Genomic DNA, 25,947 nt, shown 5'->3' on the forward strand with positions numbered 1-25,947 from the left:
ACAAAATTTCAAGCAGGATGGCTTGAGCTTAGTGTAGCTCACTTCATTTTTCTTTTCACCGTTCAGGTGATGGTGGGGGAGCCTGTCAAGCATCTGTATTGAAATGTGAGCAGGAGACTTGAGCTGCTGTTGTGTGGAGGCAAATGGGTTGTGCTGTAGAGCACCAGGAAAAAGAGTTCAGGGATGCTCAAAGCTGAAGGGTCTGCGGGTGCTGGAAGTCTTGATTTGAAGTTGACTTCTCGCAAAGTGCAGGTTTCTGTGCAGGCAATATAAGACTACCAGCCAGAAGATTTACTGCTTTATGCTCTTTAAACTCCTTGTTGTGGATAGAGCAAATGGAAGTACTGATGAGGGACAGCTACACTGATGAAAGTGACTTAAAACTAGAAAGCAAATGGGATTTAAAATATTTTAATGTTCTGTTGCATTTTTGGGCAATTGTGTTCAACTCAGTGTCCACAGAAGCAGTTACTAATTGTGATTCAGTGCTTGTTGATCAGAAACCTTTACTGTATCTAAAACCAAATGAGTTTAGCAATTAGTATGTGCTTTTTTTTAATGAAAGGGTGTGGATAATGTGTTCAAAGAGTTCAAGCTGTATGTAGGTTGAAACTTAAAGGTAACTGTATTTTCTGTCAAAGTGCTTAAAGGGAAGAACTTGCATTTAAAGCAGGCTGTCTCTCATTTTCATAGTGTGCAGGTGCCTGAGTGTTTTCCTGCTCGTGTTCTTACACTGCAGCACAAGTAGGTCAGCTGCTGGCTGTGTACTTAGGGAAAGCAGGAATTGGCTTTTCATTTTACCTCATGCTTTAAGAAATGGGTTATTTAGTGGGGTTTGTTCAGTTGAAATACTGTCTGCATGTACAAGAAGCTACTGTTCTCAAAATCTGGCTTAGTATTTCAACAAATGGTGCTTGTTCTGGGTACTTAGCTGGTGAGAATAAATAGCAGTCCTGCTGTAGTTGTTACTGAGTGGAATGAGGAGTTTATAGGGAAACTGAGTGGTAGGATCTTCCCTTGGCTATATTTGCTCCCATTCAGATCTGTCTGCTTCTGTGTCTTGCTGCACAGTGTTGCTTCTCTTGTGTCTCCCAGCCTGTTTGACCTGGGTTGGGAAGTGATCATGTCAGTCAGTCAGAGCCATGCACTAGCCCACAGGTTTTAAAGGAATAATTCAGGTTGGAAGAAGCCACAATGATACGGGGACTGATTGGTGAGCAGCCAGAGTAATAGGTGTGAATGGATGGCAGAGTTCTAGGGCAAGTCCAGTTGATGATCTTTTTGCATCAGCTCCAGACAGAGCAGCAGATCTGACCTTAGTCTGGAGTCTGCTAGTTCAGTACTACAGAAACTTCAAAGGTCAGGTGAACATCCTGAAAAAAGAAAAATATAGCTGTGACTTCCTGGGCCTGCAGCACTATGCTACAAGTTCTAGTGCCATATGGTTTGACAGATGAGAACTCTTATGTATGTACTAAAAGCCTGAGGTACAGATCTTCTGTGCACATGGGAGTTTCCAACAGCACAGTGATCAACCCCATGAGTGAGTTTGGTGAGTTGGTCAGTCTTTAATCCTGTGGCAGGATCTCTGTTGTGTGTGCAGAACGTGGAACTTCCCTCTGAAACAACCACTCCCTGTGTCAATGGGTTGGTAACTCCATTACTGGGATGGAACTGGGCTTAGCAAACTGTTCAAATGGACTATAAAAAACAAGCAAGACCCCCAAACCAACAAAAGTCTATTGTTTTTGTTGCCTCTGTAGCAGTACTGAAATGTGTTGTTATGGAGACCTATGAAGGGATGCTGCCTTGAACTTTGCAAGTCCAAAGTACTGTCCAGCAGGCTAGGGAGCAGAAGTAGTGTAGTAGTAGAAGTTAGTGTAGAAGTGGCCATTCTGTGAATGCCACCTCTTTTAAAGTTAGTAATCATCTCTTTTATGCTTGATTTGCTGAGACTGGACTATTGCAAGAACCTAGAGCATTCTGTGGGATTTATAACAAATCAGATTAAATTCTGAGTTTTGAGTAGTACACTGTGACTGTGCTGGGGCAGGTGAGGAGGGGGGACAGCCAAGGGCCAGGGCTTTGAGTTCTGAATTGCATAAACTCCTGGCCTGAGCTGACTGGACAGTGCTGTCAGCATGTTTATTATTATTCTACTTTGAGAATTTCCACAGTGCTCTTGCAGAAAACCAGACTGTGAAGGGGGATGTTTCTTGTCCTGACCTTTGTTTCCAGAGGCTGTACTGAAAGTAATTCTTGGAAGTGTAATGTGACCTCTCTGGCCATGATACTGAAGCCTTCTAGAAAGGCTCCCTGAGTGCTGCCTGGACAGCAGCTAGCCAGAGTGACAGGGTGAGCAGCCACAAGGCAGGATAAAGGATCAAAAAGGGTGTGACATCTGCCTGGGACACCTGCAGGGTTGCATATGCTGATTGTGCTGCTGGGACAAGCAGTGGCACTTGTTCTGTAGTTAACATGCTTGACCTGTGCAATGTGTGTCCTGTTAATTGCCAGCTAGTTCAAAATCTGGAAAGGAGGGGTGTTCTCTGCCACTCAAGCACAAAGTTATCAAACCAGCTCTTCTGGATGGATCAAGTTGCTTTCACAGCTGTCAGCACTGCAGGTCTCCACCCTCTAAAGTGCTTGACTGATGGCCATGATGGCCTTTTCTGTAAGTAGGTTGGGAACTTGTAGATATATTAAGCTGGTTAGTCAAAGGAAAAAAAAAGCCAACAATCCAACTTGACCCAAACCATCCAAACAAACCCAACTTGGTACTCTGGGTTTGACTTCCAATTTCTGCTGGTAAGTGAAATCTAATAGGAGTTGAGTAGGGTCTAGGATGAATCATCTCTCCTGTTCCCTCTGAGCTAATGAACCTCAGTGGTGCAGAATGCTGTTAACAAGATGGGAGCTTTTAATGGGCATATTTTGTGTAAGCTCTTGATAGTACTATCTCCTTGTCATAGGGAGAATTTGCTTGTTTATAAATAACTCTTGATAAAGGTCCATTCCACTTGGTTGTTCTGAAATCTCCTTGGCCTGAAGAGGTTTTGTGTGGCTGCGCTCTGCGCTGGCACAAGGATGCTGCTGCAGCTTGAGGTCTTTGGGGTCTGACAAGTTTTGATGACTTCCAGGTAGGACAGGATGGTTAATGTCAGGCTCCAAGTGAATGAAGAGAAGCTGCAGGTGTGGCTTCAAACCATTTTTCAGTCTGCCCCAGTTTACAGACCCAATCCCTTACTGCAGCTGTGTATTTAAGTGAAGTGTGTATGTAAATAAAAGAAAAGGAGGCTCTTCCAAGTAACCAAGTTGCACTACCAGGGCCATACCTTGAATAGAAACTGTGAAACATTGTGTCAATGTGTTTGCTAAAGCACAGGCACCTCTTCTTGGAACTATCTGACTTCAGTACTTTTATCAATAAAATATTTCCTTTATGTTTGTAGGCTGTGATGCTGGAAGCTTTCTTCCTGATTGTCAAAATCTTTCTCCCTCCATTCCTGGGCTATCCTCCCAAGTTTTCTGGCCTCCAAAGGATCCTATCCTTTGCCTATATGAGGCAAAGCCTGTATAGAAGCTCTTTCAATAAAGAGGAGAGGACTTATTAAATATCTGGGAATACAGAACCTTGAGGCCAAAAGAGAGAGACTTCCCTCTGAAGTGCTGACCAGTCAGTGTCAGTGTATTTTGTGCAGTTTGGTGTCCTGTTGACAGATTTTCTTTTAAAAGTTGCTCCTTCCAGTTGTCAGGCCTGCTAGTGTAATCAATTTTTTGGTCTGCTGTATTGATCACTTTGAGCTGGGGTGATGCTGGGGACTGTTTTGCACACCCACTTGGATAATGTTGCAGTTTGGTTCTAGCTGCTTAGGATTTAAGCACTCAAGTGTACTTCCTGTTCAAACCAAGCACCATGCAAGCTTAGTATGTTCTAACCATTTTTTTTCAAGATTTAATACCATTGGGCTTTGGGACAGCACGAGGTTTGATGTTTGGAAGTGGAAACATTCTCTGTCATTTTGCAGTTAAATGAGGTGTTGTCAGAGCTGGGTAAGGAGAAAATTGCTGGAGAAACTTCAGGGTCACTGTGTTAGCAGTTTTTCAGATTTATGGTGATAACTGCAGTGTCTCATTACATGCACAAAACTGGAGCCCTGCTCATAAGTCTTTTGCTGAGAATGGTATCTCACATGCAAAGTCTGACAGGAATGCCTTGGCAGATCCTGTGAGCATTGGCAGGTTCCCTGCCATGGATGAATGAACCTGTGTGTTCCATGGTGCCTCATGGCTGCATCCTGCAGGAGAACACTCCTTGTGGGCTGCTGCCACAGGAACCTCTCTGTGAGCAGCACATCAAGGGATTGGGGGTGGCTGCTGCCTTGGCTTGGAAATGGAAACATGACTAGAAGGACAGTGTGCTGAAAATCATATGTGATAATCCCAGATAAGTAACTGGTAGGAAGGTGCCTTGGTCAGGTTTTTGCACATGGGCTTCCAATAGAACATGGCAAAATTTAAATTGGGAGTGGGAGGCAATTCAGTAAGCACAAAGAAGCTTTCCAGATGCTTGTCAGGAATGGTAGAGTTGATTTCTGCTGTGGGACAAACTTCAGTGTTGTGGTGCCTGAACAAGAGAGGAGACTTCACCTTGGATAGGGTAGTTTGGTTTTCTTTTAGGCCTCCAATCCAATTAACTCCTGAATTCTAAAAGTCAGGAGTATAGGATATTTGCACTGATACAGTGTGTGTCTGAAGGGCTGTGTTACCTTACATTCATTACTAGCTTTAATCTGAGTTATACTTTTTTCAGCTACTGTTTTATCCTGAAAGGGTATTAATTGTTAAATTGTGTATGAAATAGTCTCTTAACTGTTTTTAAAGAATTGATACTTAACTGTTGCTAAATCTTGCTTATTAGTGTACTGTAGGAAGAGTATGAAGCCAGAAACGACTTCAGTGGGTTTTTTTGTTTTCTTATCCCAGAAGTGTTAGGGCATGCACATGTTCAGTAGTTTATTGTCTTACAAACAGGGAATAGGTATTCTAAAGTCTGTGCTGTATTGAGACTTGAAACAGTGTTGGGATTAGAGAGGAGTTTATTCATCTGATGTTTGTTATCCTGGGCTTCCATTCTAGATCCATGGTCTTCTTGTGCCTGTTGGCAAACAGACCTGTTGACAGAAAACATTCATTTCCCCTGACACCCTTACGACAAGAAGGTGGTGATATAAAAATGCCCTTTTTTAGTCCTCTTTCAAGCTTCTTTGAAATGATTCTTTTTTTTCCCCAGATAAAAGGCCCTTGACTTAAGATGCCTTTTAAAAGGGGTTTTGAAGCTGCAAATCGGGGTTGAGGTTTTTTTGTGATTCCTTAATACATATCTGAGAGAGAGATTTGAAATATAGGCTAGACACAAAGCTGATGAAAATGCACAGGGAGCTTCTGTTGACCTCTTGGCATTCCCAAGAACATCACCCTTGCTGCTGGAGATGGAAGCCCGGCTCAAGGCTTCACAATAAAAGAAAAAGTGTTGTTTGCCCTGAGCTGTGCCTCACTAAAGTGTTCTCACCTGTCCATTTGCAGGTAAGCTTTATGAAGAGGAAGAGGACGATGCCCTGCCGGACTCGGACGCCCTGCCCGACTCGGATGACGAGGTGGAGCTGGATAAGCCACGCCCCATACAGATTGTCCTTGCTCATGAAGATGACCATAACTTTGAATTAGATGAATCAGCTTTGGAAAAAATCTTGCTTCAGGAACATATTAAAGATCTTAACATAGTAGTTGTGTCTGTAGCAGGAGCTTTCCGCAAAGGAAAATCCTTTTTGCTGGACTTCATGCTTAGATACATGTATAACAGGGTGAGTAGTTTGGATTTTTCCTGCAGGAGAAAAGTGCTTTGGTATTTTAGTAATTTCTCTTTGTGTTTGTTAAATTGAGCATAAATATAGCAGGTCAAAATTTTCTGATATATTGGGGGAGGGGAAATCAGCTACTCTGCTTCTACACTGTGAAGAAGGGTATTTAAGTGACAGTTTTTCAATGTACCCTATCTTGCAGTTATCAAGGGAATTTATTGGTGTCCCAGTGTAAGTGGACACAAAAAGAACTTGAATAATGAAGTGTGATGGCCTTCTAATTGAGCTTTGGGGAAGGGCTTTTCCAGGTGGTGACTTGGAGGAGCCTTGCTGTGACTTTATCTCCTGAAATCATATTATAGCACTCACTTGGCAGTTGTTGCAAAAATAAAAGTCTTACCAGATAGCTAAATCTGCTTAAATATGATGTATGACAAAAAAGAGAAAGCTTCCTTTTTGTTGCTTGGATTGCATTTCTGAATGCAGTCCAGGAACTCTTAAAATCCTTTTAAGTTATTGATTGATTAAAGCCTGATCCAAAATTTAATTTCTTCTTTTAGTTTGTAGCTTTTGGCTAGTGTTGTCTTGTTTTGAGCCCTTGGCTTACATGGAAAAGGTGGAGTGGGATTTTCTGTGAACCATACACATCTGCCTGTCACAGTTTGTGGGGTGTTTCTTTTAATGTGCTTTATGAATATTGACAGGTCAGTGTTTTGTTGCTTTTTGAAGCTCTTAAAAAACCCAGAACTGATTCCTTTTTTGTTCACTGTTCTTTGGAGGTAATTTGTGCTAGCTGGCTTGAGGGAAAATGAAGATGAACCCTGCAGTTACAGGAAGCATGAGAGTACAGCAGAAAAGCTGCTGATAGTTGGCAAATGAAGACTTCCTTCTCTCAATCCCAGTGGTGCCTGTTATTGAGTTCCTCTCCCTCATTTTGGAAGAGCTGTGGAAGTAGTACCCTGAGGATAGGGTCTCAGGGTAGGAGGAATGCAGAGTAGCAAGCTGGTACTCCAGACTTCTTGAGACTCTTAACCTAGGGAGGAAAAAGGTTTCGTTTATTATGGATGGTGTTCAAAATGAACCAAACAATAAAACCCCCACCAATCTCTGCAAACAAAGAAAAACACAAACTCCTGCATCCACTGATCTGAGCAAGGTGCTGGGCTGGGCAGAGGTAGTGTGAGTTTCCTTTTGAAAACAGAAGGGCTGGGCTTTAAACAAATACTCTTAATTTTCAGATAGTGAAATAAAACAAGTGTTCATATAACAAAACAGATTGAAATGCTGTTTCAGCCTTGTCTATCAGGCCTCTCCGTTTCCTTTATTGTGCAGTCACTTTTCTCAGTTTCCTGTAAATGTCCTTCAAAATAGCATTTGTTTCTCTTGAACTGAAGGTGAAAGCAAGCTTGCCAATCTACTGTAACAATTGTTTCTTACCAAGAGCAGAGAAGTCTTGCTCTCCATGTGCTGCTTCTGGCCAGGTATTTCCATTCTGAAGATGTATTGCTTGCAGACCTTTAGTTGAGCTGATCCAACTCTCTGATGCCTCAGAAGACACTGCACTTTGCTGAATTGTTTTTCTGCCAGCTCAGTGACGTAAATTGGCTTAGGGAGGGAGTTTGACAAGCATCAGAACTGCTGCAAACTGATTGATGGGAGCTGGGGGTGATGGAGGATAAATGCAACGCCTCCTCTTTGGAGCACTCTTGAGTTGTATGAAGTCAAGTGATATCCTCTGCTTATCCAAATTTAGTACAGGAGGAGAGATCTTGGTATAGTTTTATAGTACTTAGTCTGAGCCCTCCATCTTTAGTCAGGCTCAATTGCAAGTCTGTATTTTTTGTGAACTAAATATTGCACAGATTACTAAAGTGACTGCATTCAGTTCATGTGCCAATCAGGCAATTTTGGGTTGTCCTTTTATGTGGACATTAATGTGCATAATGAAAAACTTGCCAATAAAACCTTCAGAATCTCATTTTCTTGTCTTAAACTGAGTGCCAGAGGTCGTGTGGAAAGTTGGCATTGTAACAATCTCAGTGGTGCCAGCTGAAGTCACAGGTAGGATTTTGGCATGGCAGAGGTTGATCACTGCCTTCAGGGAGGTGGATGTGTCATTTCAAGCACTGATCCTTAGTGCTGTGATTGCTCTTTTGAAATGGAACAGCAGCACTTGTGTACTCAGCAAGCTGCTGCAAGGAGCCTGTGGTCCTGAGCTTTAGTAAGAGTTGGGTGCAGCAACACCTGTAAGTTTAGATGTAAAAGTTTATTTTTTTACAGGAGTATCACCTTCTTAGTTAGGGTGAACTGTGTATTATTGCACTAAGCAAAGCTGCATTGGGCTTTTCCTTAGTGTGGAGTAAAGTTAGAGAAATTACCCTTTAGGGGACTGAGATAAAATTGTAGAGCAACTTCTAGCTTGATTTCAGGTAGGAGCCTTTTTTCCCTCCTCCCATCTCCTGAAGGTCTTTCAAGGCAGCTTGATGGATGGATACTTAAAATACTGAGCTTTAGCTAAGGAAAGATGCAGGTAACAAGCCAGGAGTGTTTCAAAGTGATGCACAGGTCAGTCAGAGGCAGGCTTAAGTACATCATCCATGAGATGAAGCAGCTTCAGGTGAAGCTGAGCCTGTTCAAACACCAAAGTCTCCTGTGATATGAATCACTTGTGAAATCAAATGAGGTCATATCTTGTGCTCACTGAGGGACTTGTCAAACTGTGTAGTTTTGATCTGATTTGTTACAAATAGGAGGAATACAAATAGGAATAATGTCTGGACCAAAATGGGCTAAAGTATTCTTGTATAAAAGAAAAATGGAACATACTGAATAATGAGTCTTTTTGAAAAGTAAAAAGCTGCAGCCCATTGACAGGTACATGTGAGATATGAACCAGCATTGTCAAACTGTATCCTGGAGTGTGCTGCAGCACAGAGCAGGCTTGGAGCTTTCATTTCTAGAGTGGTCTGTGGAAGCATCAGTATCTTCTGGGATAGAAAAACTACAGGGAAAAGCTGTTCAGGTTTTGCTTAGTGTCGCTGGTAGAAGTGTGTGTGCCTATCAAAATAAACAAAAGGAAAAAAAAAACCAAACAGCCAAACCCAAACATCTGTACCGACCTGTAGAACTCTTTACTTGCATACCTGTGTTCATTTTTTGAATTTTTATCTGCTTCTGTCCCCTTTGTCTGATCTAAGTAGCAGAGTTGAGTGGTGCACTGTTAGCATTTGGAAGAATGCTGGTGCAGAACTGCTGGATTGCCTTCATGCTGCTAGGCATGAGGAAAATGTGCAGGTTTTTTCCCATCCCCCTTTAGAAGTAAGCAGTTTCACTTAGTTGTTTCAAGTATTTTTATTCTGTACAGTCCCTAGGTACCCATGCTGTGTTCTGAAATGCGAAGAAATGTCTTGAGCCATTATCTGAAAACTGCCAGTGTGGAGTCAGCAAGGTAGAGCCCAGAAGTGAATTGAGAAATCTCCACTTTGACCTTCTCAGTAGACTCTTTCCTGGCTGGGAATCTGCTCTGGGCAGTTCAAGGCAATTCATTAAATGTCTCTTATGCCAGCTTGCTGTGTTCTAGCCTGTGAAAGAAAGCTTTGTGTACACTGAAATCCTCCATGAAAGAAGTGGCAGGCAGGCAACAGTTTAACTGATGAGGGGGCTGCAGAAAAACCTATCAAAGTGAAACTTCCTTGGGGTGCCTGCTCATCCTCCTGACTTGCCAGTGCATGAGCTGCGTTTCTGGGTTAGATGTGCTCATATAATGGCTGGATTCTTGTGGGTGAGCTGCTGCTCTGTGCCTGTCCTTGAAGACCTCATTACAACTCCATCAGCCAGGAATGTTAGATGCCAGCTGTACTCGCCTCTCAGATAGCTTCTCAGCTCTAATATGGGTGGGTTGATTGGCATCTGTCAAACTCTTAAACTGACCTTTGCTCTGTAGCTGGCAAGTATAGATTGTGAATCTGCTGGTTGTTGTCTATTCTCTGTGGCTTCTGCAAGATGGCATTAAGGGTCTGGTGCTGGCTTCTGTTAGTGCAGGGACTCAAATGCTTGGGCCAGCTGTTACTGAGGGGGAAGGGAGAGGATTAAGTTAAGATCAGGTGTTTTGTCTCTTGCTGAAGTGTAGCTGTTCCTGAGTTGAAATATCTGCTGTTCTGTTTAAGCAGAGTTTTCTCAGCTGTGAGAGTGGAACTGGTGGACAAAACTGTGCTGTTCTCAATACCTCTGAGTGCTGGAGACTCAAAAACTGCATGTTTACATTTCAGTGTCTGAAAAGTTGTGCAGCCACTCAAATACCGTGGGGTTGCTTTGTGGATGATCTTGAAACACAGCAGAGTAGCACTGTGTTTTAATATTTTGTGTACTGTTGTCAGCTGGCTCTGAGGAAAATGTAATAACAGTGTGGAAGTCTACTGAAATATAGTATGTTACAAAAAAATAGAAATCCCCTCCTTGGTTTTACATCAGTTTTTCCTTTTGTTTTGTAGACTTCTCCTAGTTGGATAGGTGGAAACACTGAGCCATTGACCGGGTTTACATGGAGAGGTGGATGTGAACGGGAAACCACTGGCATTCAGATTTGGAGTGAAGTGTTTGTAATTGAAAAACCTAATGGAACAAAGGTGAGTGCTTAACTTGCTTTGATTTACTCAAGGTCTCCCTTGCAGGAGTTGTAGGCTTCCTGGTTTGGTTGTGTGGTGGGTTGGTTTTCTTTTTTTTGGTTTGATGTTTTTTGGGTTTTTAAAAATAGAGAGGCTGTGGATGCCCCATTTGGGAGGTGTTCCTGGTCAGGTTCAGTGGGGCTCCAAGCAACCTGGTCTGGTGGATGGTGTCCCTGCCTTTGGCAGAGGGATTGGAACAAGATGATTCTTAGAGGTCCCCTTCAGCCTAAACTGTTTTGTCATTCTAAAACTTAAATAAGATTTTTGCCTCTGTGTACACTTTTAATGTCATGGATTTCATGGCGGCTGTTTGAACTTCGGTTGCTTTCCTTTGCACTGAGCAGCTGTGTAACATATTTGGAAACTGTTGTCAGTGTAAGGATGGAGATTGGTTCTTACAACCCAAAGTTCAACAATAGTCTCATTCTGAGAGTACTTTGTTTTAGCAAAATCTGCCCTGTCCAGGCTGCTGGGTGGGTTATCCTGGGGATGTTGTAAATCTGCAATGGCTATAAATACTATCTACAGAAAAATGCTGGGGGGAAAAGCTCTGTAACACACTGTTCTTTGAAGGGTGAGAATATGTTCTAACTTGTAGCTGTAGTAAAGTGTAGTGCATGGCTGTAAGTACTTCAGGGTCTGGAAGTTGGTCCTTCCATTTAATTTTAGCAAGCAGTCTATAAAAAAGGATAAGTCTAACAGTGAGAAAAAAAGCACTAACTTGATTCTTTTTTAACTCTCAAGTCAGTTTGACTGCAAAGTTTACTGGGAGGTGTTTATGCTGAAATTAGGCGTTATGTTAATGTCATTAATAAATATTTACTTCACAATAGTGGTGGTCATCTTGTGCTATTTGTGTTCTGAACCATTGGTTTTAGGTTATTTAAATTTCATACCCTTTCTTTGCATTTGCAAAGGAAACATCTGATGCCCAATCTGTGGGACATGGATTTTAAAAATAGTGGCTTAGTGGTGTTTAACAAATTTCACAGCTAACCAAACATTTCTCTGGTTAAAAAGCAGTTATGTGTGAATCTGCTTATGCTTTGGGAACAAATCACTCACTTGTTCTTGCTTCTCAGTGGGAAGGAGAAGGGAAGTGTAGCAGATCCCAAAGATGGGAGTTGGACTGATAAACTTTTTTCATTAATATCACTTCCTTCCTTGTTGTTCCAGCAGACAGTATCAGTTATCTTGTTTTCTGCTGAAAAAAATTATCTTAAGATATATATGTATTCATAAGTAACATCTTACTCTTAGCTCTGATGAGCTGTGCCAGATCTGCAGCTGAGGCTGGTGTTCTTGCAGTGGAGGAGAGCTGCCAGTTGGTCTGCATGGCCCCCCAGTGGGCCAGGGAGGGCTGTTTCTGTGGGACAAGGTGGCCAGGCAGGGCCAGAGGCTGCTGCTCACTCAGCTGTGGCTGTGTGCTGTCCCCTGTGCAGGTGACTGAGGTTTCATCAGCAGGCACAGGGGCAGAGACTTGAAACAGAACTGACCCCAGTGGCCAGGAGTGTGGAAGGGCCCATGATCTGGTTAACTGCTGCTGTGCTTTCAAACTCTGCAGGTTGCTGTACTACTCATGGATACCCAAGGTGCCTTTGATAGCCAATCCACTATCAAAGACTGTGCAACAGTTTTTGCCCTGAGCACCATGACGAGCTCTGTCCAGGTGAGAATATCCCTGCTGACAAATAATGGCAGAACCCTCTATCCTGAATGTGCAGAGAATATATCCTGAGCCACACTTGGAAAGTTCACCTGCAAATCTTCCTCCAGCTCTGATTTAAAATTCCATACTTTTTCTTGATTTCATTGTGGTACATAAACTACCCAAGTTGCTCGGTGGAATCAAGGTTATGCAAGGCCAGGCTGAGTTAAATTGCTGACAGAACTGGGAAATCCCCTTCCCCCCAAGATGTCAAAGTAGCAACTGCTTCTTTACAGATGTGTTACAGAATCTTTTTTAAGGCTGTAGATACAGTTTAGGGTGACATGCTGTGATCAGCCAAACTTTAAATTGCTGCTTCTGTTCAAGTGTCAATTAAACTCCTGAGAATTGTGCTATAGTCAAAGCTACTTCTGAGCTTGTGCCTTAGAAGTGCTAAAAGTGAGCAGGTTTTTGAGGGGTGACAAGTGACTTTCTTCAGACATGCCACAACCTAAAAGGAACAGGAGTAGGTAGAGCATTGCTTCTGTCCTGTGGAGTTGGCTCTGGTGAATCATTTTTGAATAAGGAGGTGACTTTTGTTTGAGGTGTGTTCTGTGACACCTTTCTACTTGCTGACTTTTGGGTAGTTACACTTTTTCTAGATGGAGCAAAAATTCTCAATGTGTGAAAGAGACTATATGATTGTAAGAGAGTGGTTTCATGTGACACTGTAATTGTCTCTTGCAGGTATACAACTTGTCTCAGAATATTCAGGAAGATGACCTTCAGCACTTGCAGGTAGGAATATGGTGAATTTTTGTTAAACTGCTTCTGAAGTGATAGTCCTGACAATGTTCTGGAAGTTACTATTCATATAACTGACTTGGGAGCTGTTTGTTGCCTCATGTAAAACACTGAATTTTACCTGAAACTGGTGCAGTCTGTAAAAACTGTGTTTGCATCAACTCCATGATGCTTCTACTGTGCCAATGTAGAGGTAAAAATAGTATGAGCTTCTAATCTGGCTAGTTCTCTTAAAGTCTGTTCTCTGTATTGCAAGTTCTTAAATTCCTGAGAAAATGAGAAAGGAAAATTGTTTATGGAAATCCTTAATGGTGAAATTCCAGTGCTACATGTTTTTCCTAAAATAGGAAAATGGATGTTATTTCATAAGCAGTTTGTAAGGAAGTGCTGGAGTTTGGGTCAGGCCAGAAAGAGTCTTCTGCCCAGAAGCCGTCTCTGTTTTTTCAGCTGAGAAACTTCTGCAGAATTTTATCCTGCTTAGAAATAAAAGCAGGAGAATGTCTTATCTTCACCATGGGTTTTTTATCCTCTAATGCAACATTGTGGTCAAAGGCCACTGAATTATGGCTTCATGTGAATGGTGCAAGAACATTATCTCCTTAACTTAAAACCTGTAGCTTTACAGAGTAGCTTGTGTATTGCCAAATGCCAAGGCCATGACCTTGTCACAGCTTAAAACTGTTCTGTGTGTCTTCAGTGCTGCAGCAGACTGACTGCCAATGCTGGAAGTAAAAGAGCACTAACTAAAAGTAGTCTTATGAAGCTGTTCTCAATTAGCAGGGTTGTATCACTGTGTCCATATCCCCCACACCCCCAAAAAAACCCAACCAAGCAGTGAAAACAAAAAAAATTCTAGGTAATTATTTGAAAGCCAGGCTTCCCTTGAGACTTTGGTCCTTTAACAGGCTTGGTGTACTCTGAATAAAACAATCTATCTCTGTTCTACTGGAGGGTGAGATTTGAAGGAAGGAAGGGAAGAGAAGGATGATAAATGCAAGCACTGGGTGAGGGACACCCATGCATTTAAAGTTGCAGCAGGGAATCATGATCGAAGGGAAGGAAATTCTGAATTTCTGTTTTAATAGGAATTTATATAATTGTGAAATACTGTTAGTCTCTGACTGCCTTTTGCATTTAGCATGGAAGTGAATGAGGTAAAGAGTTTGGGCCAAAGAAACCAGACTCTTGTGGGTGCTTGGCCACTTCACAGCTGCTTTTGCTCAGGGTGACAAGGGCTTGTAAATTAAATTAGTCTTGTGACTTCCCAGGTGCTCTTGTGATCAACACCAGACCTGCCCTTTGAGCCATAATCTACCTGAGACACTCCAGGAGTTAGTTTAATGCAGAATAATGATTGCCTGGCACTGCAGAGTTCTGGTGTGCTTCCATCATCTCAACCTGCAGTATCTGTAAGGAGGATCAAGCCCTGCCAGTACTTGAGGCAGCCAGCACAGTCCCTAATTCCTGCTCTTGTGTGTGGCTTGGCCAGCAAGGAATGCTGCTGGTGTCAAAGATGGTGAAAGCAGTCAGAGGAAGACAGCTGATACCAGCCTTTATACTGGAGGGAAGGAACAATTATTAGTTAAGGTCATGAGGTGATGCAGAGATCTGAGAAGCTGCTGAACTTGGCTTGTATTTAAATGTCTGATATATTGGCTAGAGCCAAGTTCCCTGGGATTTCCAGGAATAAACCTTTTGTGGGAAGTAAGGGGCAAATGTTAGTCAGGCTGACCTCCTCAGCCTAGGAAGCAAGTGTTGGAAGCTGGCTTGGTGAGAAATGCAGCCAGCTTTTCTCTGAGAATAGCCCAACAGCCACCCACTTAAAACTGCAGTGTGTTGACAGTTCAGGAATGGCACTGTGAAGCCTGTGGGAATCATGTCTCCTACCTGAATCTTATTGAGGGTTGGTATACTCATTATTGAGGATTGTTTGCCATTCTCAACCTGTAGTAAGGTAAAAGATTGAAACCTGTAGTAAGATAAAAGATTGAATGCTTTATTTTTTCATGACATAATAGAATATTTCACAGCAGAAAAATGTGTTTTCTGTGTGGCACATCCTTACGCTGTTCTTCCTCTCAGTTGTTTACAGAATATGGAAGACTAGCTATGGAAGAAATCTACCAAAAGCCGTTTCAGGTAACTGTGTTAAATGGATTTAAGCAGTTGAATATGTAGAAAATGGGCTCAGGATAATTTCTGCAGATCAGTTAGTTGGGCTGAAGGTAACCAGTTCTTTGCAAGACTAATTTTCCTTCACTATTGCCACATGGCTTTGCAAAAACCCAATGGAAAAATGCTGGGTTGAGCAAGTATAGTTTTGTGCTTGAGTTATAAGGTATAAAAAGAATCAAAATGTCAAGTGATATGCAGGTGTTAAGGAGAAAAATTTTGTGATTTTGTGCTGCCTTCTTTTTTATTACTCTGAGATATAGTTGGTCCTTGCTGGTGGTAGATGGTTCTGAGAAAAGATCCTGCTTGGTGGTGGGTGTTCTGTTTAGTTGGTTTTTTAAGCAAGCAAACACTTGCACCACAGAACTACAAGGCTGCTACATTTAGAGCAGCAAAATATACCAAACATTTACATAGTATCCTTGCTTGTAATCTATAATATATTTAGTTTTAGAACAGCCAAATACTTAAAATAATCACATGTGATAGAAATTTTTGACCTTAGGAATGATGAAAACCATTCACTGCTGTTGTTCTTCCTGTTGCAGACATTAATGTTCTTAATTAGAGATTGGAGTTATCCTTATGAACATGCATATGGCTTGGAAGGAGGAAGAAAGTTCCTAGAGAAAAGATTGCAGGTAAGTTATCTCCAGTAGTCCTGTTCTGATTTTCTAAGTGACACTGTGCTGTCAAGACAATGATGCATCATGAGCTGGCTCCTTGTGCTAATAAAATACATTTGTGGTGTTTCTACTTATAGGCAAAGTTGGCATTATTAGGTTCAGAAATTAAAGCTTAAACACACTTTTGTGCTCTTACTGCTTTTAAGATGATGGTTGATCTTAACTGCAATGCTGTAAAACTGGTAGCAGTTCTTAATACCTTTTTTTCCTTCAGGTAAAGCAAAACCAACATGAAGAGCTACAGAATGTAAGGAAGCATATTCACTCCTGTTTCAGTAATCTTGGGTGTTTCCTGTTGCCCCACCCTGGTCTTAAAGTTGCAACAAATCCAAATTTTGATGGGAGATTGAATGGTAGGAAGCTTTTCATTTTGTGTTTCTTGATTCAGATCACTGAGTTTGTTTTGTTATATGATGAAAGTTAAGCACTGCAATGATTAGGTATTGAAATGCCTGACTGGAAAATATAAGGCTAAAAGGTGAAGCTGCAGAATTTAGAAATGTGCATTGTGTGCTCTTTTTAGTGGTTTAAAAGTAGAGGAATTAAGCAGGGAGAGGGAATGGATATCTTTGTGTCTAGCTGTCCATTGTAATCTGATAACTTGAGACGTGCTTAAAGGTCATTTAATGGAGATTCCAAAGATAACTAAGGGCTCCAGAGGGCAGAATTCCCAAGATTAAAGACTTTATTTTCTGGAAAGGCTTTTCTCTAAGAACTTGCTGAACCACAGGTCAGCTCTGAAATGGCTGAGATAAAAGGCACAGGGTTCTGCTACTGCAGAATGAGAGGCAGTCAGGATTCCTCCAAGGGATGTGTGTCCCCCAACTGAGGGAATGCATCAGGATGGCAAAGGCTGTAACAGTGAGTTGCAGTGGTGGGGTGCCAGCCCCTGCTGTGCTGAGGGCACACCCTGTGAGGTCATTGGGCATTGGTGTAATTAGAAAAATGCATTTAAAATATTGAAAGGACAGTGGCACCTTGTTCTCCCAGTTAGGATTGGTACATTAGGAGTAGTTGGAATTTACTAAAGCTATATTATGTATGTAAGCCTTTAAATGCCTTAAAAATACAGTTCAGAGTTGAAATGTTGTAGATTTAGAAGTATTGTGGGCTATCAGTGTTCCTTTGGGAGATACAAGATTGAAAACTAACTACTTTTTTCTTGAAATTGATTGAATTTTACTAGATATAGATGAGGATTTCAAAAATGAGCTGCGGAATTTGATACCGTTACTGCTTGCCCCTGAAAACTTGGTAGAAAAAGAAATTAGTGGATCCAAGGTGACCTGTAGAGATCTTGTAGAATACTTCAAGGTAAGCAAACTCATACTAATTATTTCTGTTAATAGCTTAAAAGACAGTATTCTAATTTTAGGCCATGTTGTTCCCAGAGAAGATAAGATATCTAGGCTGACGCTCACTGATCAGCTCACTTTTATTTTCACTTCATTACTCTGACTTTCCAGAACTGGCACACTACTTCCTAGCAGTACAGCTCTTTGCAAGCTACTGTTAGCAAAATTTGTGGGTTGGTAGCTTTAATTTTCCTCTCTGTGAGTAGGCTGAGATAGCTCAAGCTTTATTAGATATTTTTTTCCTACTTTGAAATCCCAGTTGGGTTTTTTTTTGTTTTGGTCATGTAGTTTTTACAGATAGAAAAACAGCTCTTAAACTCATAGGAATGCAATGAGAATTTCAGATACTCCCTTCTGGATTTTTAACATGCAGGGAAGGCGCTTTCTAAACACTTGCATGTGTAGCACCACTGTGCTCTGAAATATTTATGCAGGATACTCACAGCTGTTAGTCTTGAGCTTTTTTGGTATCATGGTGACACCAGCAGAAATGTGATAACATAATCTCTACATCACCAGGGATGGTGTGTGTAGCCTTTTTTTTTTTTTTTTTAATTGGGACTACTTAGACAGTTGGTTTGGTGGGAATGATGCCACTGTCTCCTAAAGACAGGAGTTTTGCATTGCTACTTTTGGGGTAGAAAAGTTGGGCTGATGTTATGAAACAAACTATGCAAGTAAGGAATTTGAGACCAGAGCTCATTTAATTTCACTTGTAAAACAAAGTAACTTTTTGAAGGAAAGACATGGTATGAGATGCAGAAGTGATGGCTGTTCTGGCAAGTGTAAAATCAGCACGGGAGCACAGAGGTTCACTCTCTCTGTTTACATGGTTGCATGCTGCTGTTTGCTCTGGTTTTTCTCTAGTGGGACCCACTCAGGTACAGTGCAGGGCATGTTCAGCAGCAGTTTAGAAAGGACTGCATCCTAAAAAACCAAGTGTAAAAACCTCTACTGGAAAGCTGATTTGCATCCTGCATCCATTTGGGGAGCAGTGCTGTGGGGTGCTGCAGAAATGCCATGCTTATGTGACTAAAGAGTCCTGCTCCCTTGGGACTGTGCATCTGAAGCTGAGATTGTGAGGCCTGAGTTGGGAGCTGTAGGGCTTTTACTTGGAGGAAATAGCTGCAGGAGCAAGGAGGGTGTCAAGGGAACAGAGTCCTGTATAACTCTTTATGTTTTTGTAGGTTGTTCTGCACCCTAGAGCACTGAGTACATGGGGACCCTGATAACCTTGTTCTCTCCTCCCTTGGAGCAGAAGATCCTCAGGCCTGAGGCTGGCAGCCAGGGCAGGGAGGGAGGGCAGCAGTGGTGGGAAGAGAGTGAGGACAGCCTCCCCTCAAGGGGCTGAGGGTGGCCTTGCTGGTGTAACTTGCACAGCTTGTCCAAGGCCCTGGCATGGCTGCTGCTGCCTGCTGTGCCCCACTTCCCTGTCCCCAGGAGCTGTGCCAGGGCCCAGCCTGTGGGGGCTGGACAAGAAATGAAGTGTGTGTTCTGTTCCAGCCCCCTGAAACCCTGGGGACAGAAAGGACCCCTGAGGATAAGTGGGGTGGGGCACAGTGGGGTAGGCTGCCTGCTTAGCTTCTGGAAGTGTTTTGTCTGCTTAGTTCTGTCTGTACAAAGTGCCTTGATCTGTTTTTTTTCCTCCTACACTTCAGTAGATCAAGGCATGTGGAGAAATGTAAATATTGGTTCTCCCAGCACTGGGGTAAATTTGAGCAGACCTCTTGCCAGAAAGGTTGGGATAGTCATCTCCACTCTTTTGTTATGGTGAAGATTCCCTGTCTAGCAAAGACCTTATGCATTTGAGGGAGTAGAAACCTGCTGTCAAAACCTGTCACATCTTGGGACAGTGGTGGTGTCTCCTCAGGGTGCTCTGCTGCCCTGCTGGGTCCCAGCATAGGAAAGTGAGGGGGAAAAAATTGCCAGACTTCTGTGAAGAGAATTGCATAATTTAGTATTCAGCACTATTACAGAGAAATAATCTGAGCTCTGTCTTTGTATCATCCCTCATTTCTTATTCTGCTTAAACATAAATGTTTAGAAAAATAAACTCTTTTTCTCTCTCCCAGGCTTACATTAAAATCTATCAAGGAGAGGAGCTACCTCATCCGAAATCTATGCTGCAGGTATTTTGTTTTCTTTCAAATAATCTGATTAGATGATGTGTACTTTATAAGTTCTTTGCAACTGAGGAATCATGACTGCTGTGGGCCTGAGTCTCCCCCCCACAGCTGTAGTTCTGGAAGGATCTGTGTGCCTTGAAAGCCACCTGAACTGTGGTGGTTGAGTACTTTTCCCTCAGTTTCAGCAACCAAATGAAATTAAATCAACCAAATTGAGCTGGGGTCTGTCTGGTTGATTGTGTTTTTTAGCTGCTTTAGTGTCCAAGCATTGTTTTCCTGTAACTTGCTGTTTGGCTGGGAGATATCCAGAAATGACATCTTGCAGCTTTAACTACAGTAATTGTCCCTGACATGACACAGGTAGAAAATAAGACTTAAATTCTTAACAAACTTGACAATTACAATTGAGACCAAAACTGTACATCTATAATGTAGAAATAATCCCAGATTCCTTCTTTCCTCTTGGGTACTGGAAGTAATCCAGTACCAGGATTAAAATATAATAGTTTAGTGATCCTTATGTGCTTATTAACAGTAGAGCATTCAGAGGAGATTGCTCATGATGAAGAGCCTGTAGGAGCAAGCTGAGGTTTGTTTGCAGCTGTGCTGGAAAGCTGAAGGAAGGCAGCAATATGTTTTAATGTCTCTTGCTGAACTTCACTTATTTTTATGTGGCCTTTTCCTGGCCATCAGGAGCTCTGGAGGTTTTGGGGGTATGTTTGGAGTGCAGTGCTGTGTAAAACCTGGCAATGCTGTGAATGACACAGGATGCTCCATGTTTTCTAGGCAACAGCTGAGGCGAACAATCTTGCTGCTGTGGCAGGAGCAAAAGACTTGTACAGCAAAGGCATGGAGCAGGTATGATGGCACCACCTTTCCTAAACACCTGCATGCAAACACAGGCCTTCAGCTTCCATGGTGCCTTCTGTGTGAGCACTTCAGTGGGGGAAGGTGACTCAGGGCCAGGACTTGTGTGTTTTCTGCTCTCTGAGCCTGGCTGTGATGCTGGGGAGGTCTGAGAATGGATGTGTGTGCAGGATTCCCACCTGTTAGTTCCCTCTGTGGCCCTTGACAGGCATCTCAAAACCCTGTGGCATGAATTGCACAAGCAGGTGAGCAGACATGTGTTGTGTCAGGCTTGCACAGGGGTGGAATTCTAGTTCTGTAGTCTCATGCTTCTGAATTGTGGTCATTCATTAGCTGCAAAATGCAAGCATTGAAGTGATTCAAAAAATGTAAAGAAACCCCTTTGAAGACAAGAATTACTTTGAAAAACTTGTGTATGTAATTTCCCACTTGCTTCTTCTCTTGAAGATAGTGATCTGATATGATTCTAGGCTGAATGCTGGATGATTTCATACTTTAATGTAGTGGTAGGCAAGGTTTTATCTTAGGAAATTCTGAAAACCATTGCCTGTCTTGTAAAGCTTAACAGGACTGTGCTTATTGTGAAACTGTACAACCAGAAAGACCAGTAGGTGTGAGAACATGCTATAAACATAGCTCCCCATTAATTAGGCTAATTGTGGTCTTAATTGCTGGAGTAGTTGTTTTGAAGTTAAAGTAAGACTTAGTGCTAGTAGCAGACAATCCAGTTCCATTTGTTAGCAGGCTGTTTGGAGAATGCTCTGCTGGTTTAAGGGAACTCCTCTATTTCCATTTTGGAAAATGTCTTGAAATAGTAAATGTGTTGTTTATAATAAGTGCCAAGTCTGCCTTCCAAACTTGAATCTTCAATGGTTGTTGAGACTCTGTAGCAGTAAGGTTTCTAACTTGGGGCAGGGAATAAACAGAAACAGATGTTCTTTTAAACAGACTTTGTTTCCATAGTAATGTTCCCCAGTACTGTATATTTTTATATCACTGTAGAGATATGCACAAATTATGGAATAGTTTTTTATCCAGATGTCTCATGATGTTCTTGATCTGACACAGCTCTGAAACTTCTATTTTTAAGAACAGAAGTGGGAACTCTTTGGATTTAAAACTCAATTATGTAAAGGTAGTTCTTGCTGCAGCCTCTGAGTTGTCCTCATGAACCAAAGCCCTCCTTTGCTGAGTGTGCAGAATGAAAATACTGTCCCCCTAATGACCTGAAATGTAAGGAATAGCAGGTGCAGTGTCACAGAGGATAAGAAAACAGTGGCAGTTATTTGTGTGGTGGCCTCTTGATCCCTCAGCAGCTCCTGGTGTTTAACATGCTCTGGGCAATGTGAAAAAGCTGTTCTGAAGGGTGAGACTGGTAGGAATTTTCCAGGGAGTTTTGGTGGATGTGGAGGACCTCATTCTGGGGAAAAGCAGGGATGTGTGTGTGGCTGTTGTCCTGTCCTTCTGGGCTTGCCTGAGGAGAACAGAGGAAGCATGAGTTCATTCCTGTGCTGTGGGTCTGGGTGTGGTTGGATGGGTGAGCCTCCTGCCCTGCCAGGACCCAAAATCCCTTTGGCTGGGCCTGGGGCTCCCAGAGCCGAGGGGGCAGCGAGGGGCAGCTGCTCTCAGGGTGTGATTCCATGGGTCTGCTTGTCCCTCAGGTGTGTGGGGGAGATAAGCCTTACCTTGCCCCGTCGGACCTGGAGCAGAAGCACCAGGATTTCCGCGAGAGCGCCATCCGCCACTTCCGCTCCGTCAAGAAGATGGGAGGGGAGGAGTTCTGCCGGCGCTACCAGGAGCAACTGGAAGGGGAAATCGAAGAGATCTATGCAAACTTTGTGAAGCACAACGATGGCAAAAACATCTTTTATGCTGCTCGTACCCCTGCCACTCTCTTTGCGGTCATGTTTGCCATGTACATAATCTCAGGACTGACTGGGTTCCTTGGCATGAACTCCATAGCTGCCCTGTGTAATCTCGTGCTGGGGATGGCTCTTATATCGTTTTGTACTTGGGCATACGTTAAGTACTCTGGGGAATTCAGAGAAGTTGGAACAGCCATTGATCAGATCGCTGAAGCTATATGGGAACAGGTTGGTATCTGTCTTTATTGCAAAATCTTGCTGTCTTGAGCAGACATATCAAACAGCTTCTGTTCAGTGCTGAGAGGGAAAAGCTGCTCTAGACCTAATAGAGAATGCTAGTGCTGCCAAAGGGAAAATCTGCTCAGTAGTGTGACTGCTCTCTTCAGGAACAGATGCTGCACACAAGGAATGTTAAATAAGCTTAGGATATTATCAAACAAGTGCTACTTGAGGTGCAGAAGGTTACTTAGATGGTAAAGGGGACACTTCAAAACTCTTTCCTTATTCAGAGCAAGGAATTGATTAGTCCTTGGAGAGAACTGGCTGAGTGATGGCTTTCAGCAGCTGCTACCAGAGGGTGCACAGCAGGTTTTGTCCATCAGGGAGACCTGTGCTGTCTGTGACAGCTTCAGTGGGTGCAACTGCTGTTTGCAAGGAATACTCAACAAATTCCTGAAAGAAAAGGTGTGAGTGTAAGGACAGCTGAGCTGGAGGAGAAAACTTTTTGCAAAGAGATTTTGCTGCCTAAACTCAACTGTGCCAGTAAGGTCAATGTAGAGAATTCCTGACCAGTAGTTTTTGGAGCATTCTGACTAGCTCTGTCCGGTGCCAGTAGAAGGAAAGCACTTTGCTGCTGTTGTTACTGGAAATAAAGGGTGCACTGAGCTTATCTGGGGTGACATTAAAGTGTGTCCTGTGAGGCACGAGCAGATAACTAACTGCAGCCTTCTGCACAGATGCTTGCTTCCACAGCTGGAAAATTCCTGTGTTCAAGGCTGATCCTAGGCACTGGTACACTAGGCCTATCTGAGCAACCTGCTGAGGGTCCCAGTCAGGCTTTGAGTTACACTGGAGCATAAAAAGTGGGTTCTTAAAACTGGGGAAATGAGCATCAGTAAATAAATTGGTAGCTAAATCTTGAGTAAGCATCACTGACTAGTGATTAAAATTGAGGCTCTCCAGTACTACTGGAGCTGCTGCTGCACAGAAGGCTTGGTTTGGCTGCTGCCTTCCCTGGGAGGGAGAAGAGGGAGAAAGCTTGGCTTATGCTGTCAGGAGCTTGCCACCTGGGGGCTGGAGGAAGGCGGTCTCCAAAAGCCCTCAGCAGTGTTGCTGTTAGAGCTGCACATCACCAGTAACATGCAAAGCACTGCAGTCCTGTCTGAGTCACTCTGATTAAATACTCATTCTTGCTGTTGATTTTTCTGAATCTCTGCCTTTCTTTTCCCTCCTTGCTTCAGAGGAATCCCAGGAAGGTGAGAAGTTACTGGCAATCAGGTTTTTTTTTTTGTTTTTCTGAACTTGATTGAGTTTCTGCTGTGTTGTGAGAGCCCTTGTTCCTAACAGCTGAATTCGTGTTTTAGGTGTTTTCCAAACTCTTTGAAGTCCTTAGACGCCGAACGGTTCGTCGTGCTCTCACATCAGTGCCGCGACAGCGACTCTCATCCAACAATAACAAGAAGAAAAACTAGCCAGTATTTTTAACTTTCTTTCTGTATCTGAAGTGTTCACACTTACACATATAGGACAATAAGCTGGACCGTCTGGGCCGGTCTGCATAAATGCTGTAACCATACCAGACTGATGCTGCATATGGGGTATGGAATTGCACATCCATCTTCTAGGAACTGTAAAGTGGTTTGAATTCAGTGAAATACTGCTGTGTAGGAGGGGTATCACTTGTGTCCATAGCATGTGACTGCTTTAACCTCATTACTCTAGCAGCAAAATTCATTTCTCTTTCAGTTCATGCCACTTTGTGTCAGACTTCATCATTCTAAGTTTTTTCATGATTTCAAATCTCATCTCTTTATATGATTTTATATCTTCTTTTCCTTGGTTACCTCATTTTCTTGTTTCTTTTGCACATCTCTCATTCCACAGGTGTTGAAGCCCATGAGTGATAATTTGATGGAGGATCATATGAGGCAGTCTGTAAAAAACTCTATCAAAGCAGGCCTGACCGAGCAGGTGGCTCACCATGCCAGACTAAAGACAGACTGACAGTTCGTCTCCTCTTCAACTCTGCCCTCTCATCCTAGACATGCTTGCTGTACCATGAGAACTCAATAATAAAAAAAAAAATAAAATAAAAATAAACCAAAGTTTACAATCAACTGTAGAAGTAGTTTAGTGTGATTGGCTTCACAGATTGCTGCCATCACCGGGGAAGAGTTACATTTGTCAGTGCTCAGCTCTCAGACAAACTGGTGCCATGGAGCCCGCTGGGGTGGGAGGGAGCGGCTCAGTTTTACGCGTTTGGGGGAGGGAGGGGGAGCTTCCCCAGCGTTGCGAGTCCGTGCGGGCTCCGGCTTACAGGGGAGCCCGTCCCCTGCAGCAGCTGACTTCAGGGACGTGTGGCGATCAGCCCCATCCAGCTGTGCTCTCCCCGATGTCCCCAGCTCGGCACCACCCCCGGCAGCTCCCGCGAGTGTTTCTGTGCGCGGCCGGTGCAGCCGTCGGAGCAGCCCCTCCATTACAACGCGTCTCCTGCTTTCTTGCCTTGTCCCAGTGTTACACAGATGCATGTGCTGGTTCCTCACGCAGAACTGGGCTGTCAGGGAGGCAGTGGCTCAGCACAGAGGGTGTCTCGCCTTGAACTCGCAGACCTGGTCCCGAGGGAGGTGCATATCGGAACTGAGCTGTCTTTTTCTGCAGTTTAGCCTTCGTGTATATAATATTGCCATTAATTCTACTGGGGAAGAAATTCCATCCAAAAATGTTGCCTACAGCTACCAAGCAATGAGTTAGGATTGTCTGTACAGTGTGTTTAGTTTTTATTTTTTAAGAAATCACAGATAGGGCATGTATATGAAATATAAATATATAAATACGATTTTGTATCAAAGTTTTGTAGTTTATGGCAAAACCTGGTTCTGTGGTAGCTAAGTGCAGTTCCTGTAAAGGAATGTTTGTGGCTCATGTAAATGTGTGAATGCATCAACAATTTGAAGTTTTTTGATATATTTGTGATATTTACCTGCCTTGAGCACTGCAATCTCTCACCCCCTTGGAAAAATCAATGGGAATGTTTGTTGTGAAACTCTTGTCTTCTGTTGCATTTTAAAGTTATTTCCTGTAATTTATTTTCAGTACATGATTAAAATCAGTTGTGTATATATTAAATGAAATCCGTGCTTATTTTTAAAAGATGTTCAAGTATTGTATTCTACTACATAAACTATGTCAAATACTTATCCTGACAATTATATGAACAGATTTGTTCTATTGTACTTCATAGCTTTCTATTGAAGCCGATGTTCCTCTCATGCTTGTCTCTGGAAGGTGACCTCTGTCCAGCTCATACCCCCTCCCTGTATAGGAAAACCTCCTGCTGTTCTTAAGCACGCTTTTGACTTGTGGAGTTGCTTGTCAGATTCTGCCCTCCGACAATTGTATCACTCTGAAATCTTGTTACTGGCTTTACTTTCATTCTTGGCTAAATCAGTATCAACTGTGTGGAGTGTAAAGGCAGCTAAACAATTAACTGCTGTAGTTTCAGCTGGAAATGGCTGTGTGCAATAGCTGGGTTTTTTGCATTCCTAAATGGTAACAATTTTCATCAACATTTGAGCTTTAACATCTCCCCTCTCTTGAGTGAGGGAAATCATCTGTCTAGGACTAAAGCAATTGCACTGTGACTTTTGCACTGCAAAGAACTGCTGGGGAGTGGTGGTTAC

General features: G+C 42.7%; 1 protein-coding gene across 1 annotated transcript; it reads left to right on the forward strand.

Moving 5' to 3' along the window:
- Window positions 1–5,747: 5,747 nt before the first annotated feature.
- On the forward strand, window positions 5,748–24,239 carry ATL2 (atlastin GTPase 2). Its single transcript, XM_054290397.1, has 14 exons — window positions 5,748–5,864; window positions 10,352–10,486; window positions 12,090–12,194; window positions 12,921–12,971; window positions 15,060–15,116; window positions 15,698–15,790; window positions 16,050–16,188; window positions 17,022–17,149; window positions 19,263–19,319; window positions 20,103–20,174; window positions 21,845–22,276; window positions 23,509–23,523; window positions 23,632–23,742; window positions 24,152–24,239. Exons 1-13 carry the CDS (start codon window positions 5,841–5,843, stop codon window positions 23,737–23,739), a joined length of 1,416 nt encoding a protein of 471 aa, XP_054146372.1. The 5' UTR covers window positions 5,748–5,840; the 3' UTR covers window positions 23,740–23,742; window positions 24,152–24,239.
- Window positions 24,240–25,947: the final 1,708 nt, after the last annotated feature.

The sequence above is a fragment of the Melozone crissalis genome, unplaced genomic scaffold (assembly GCF_028551555.1).
Source record: "Melozone crissalis strain CALT ecotype California unplaced genomic scaffold, PUWL_Pcris_2 ptg000081l_1, whole genome shotgun sequence".
NCBI classification, from domain to species: Eukaryota; Metazoa; Chordata; class Aves; order Passeriformes; family Passerellidae; genus Melozone; species Melozone crissalis.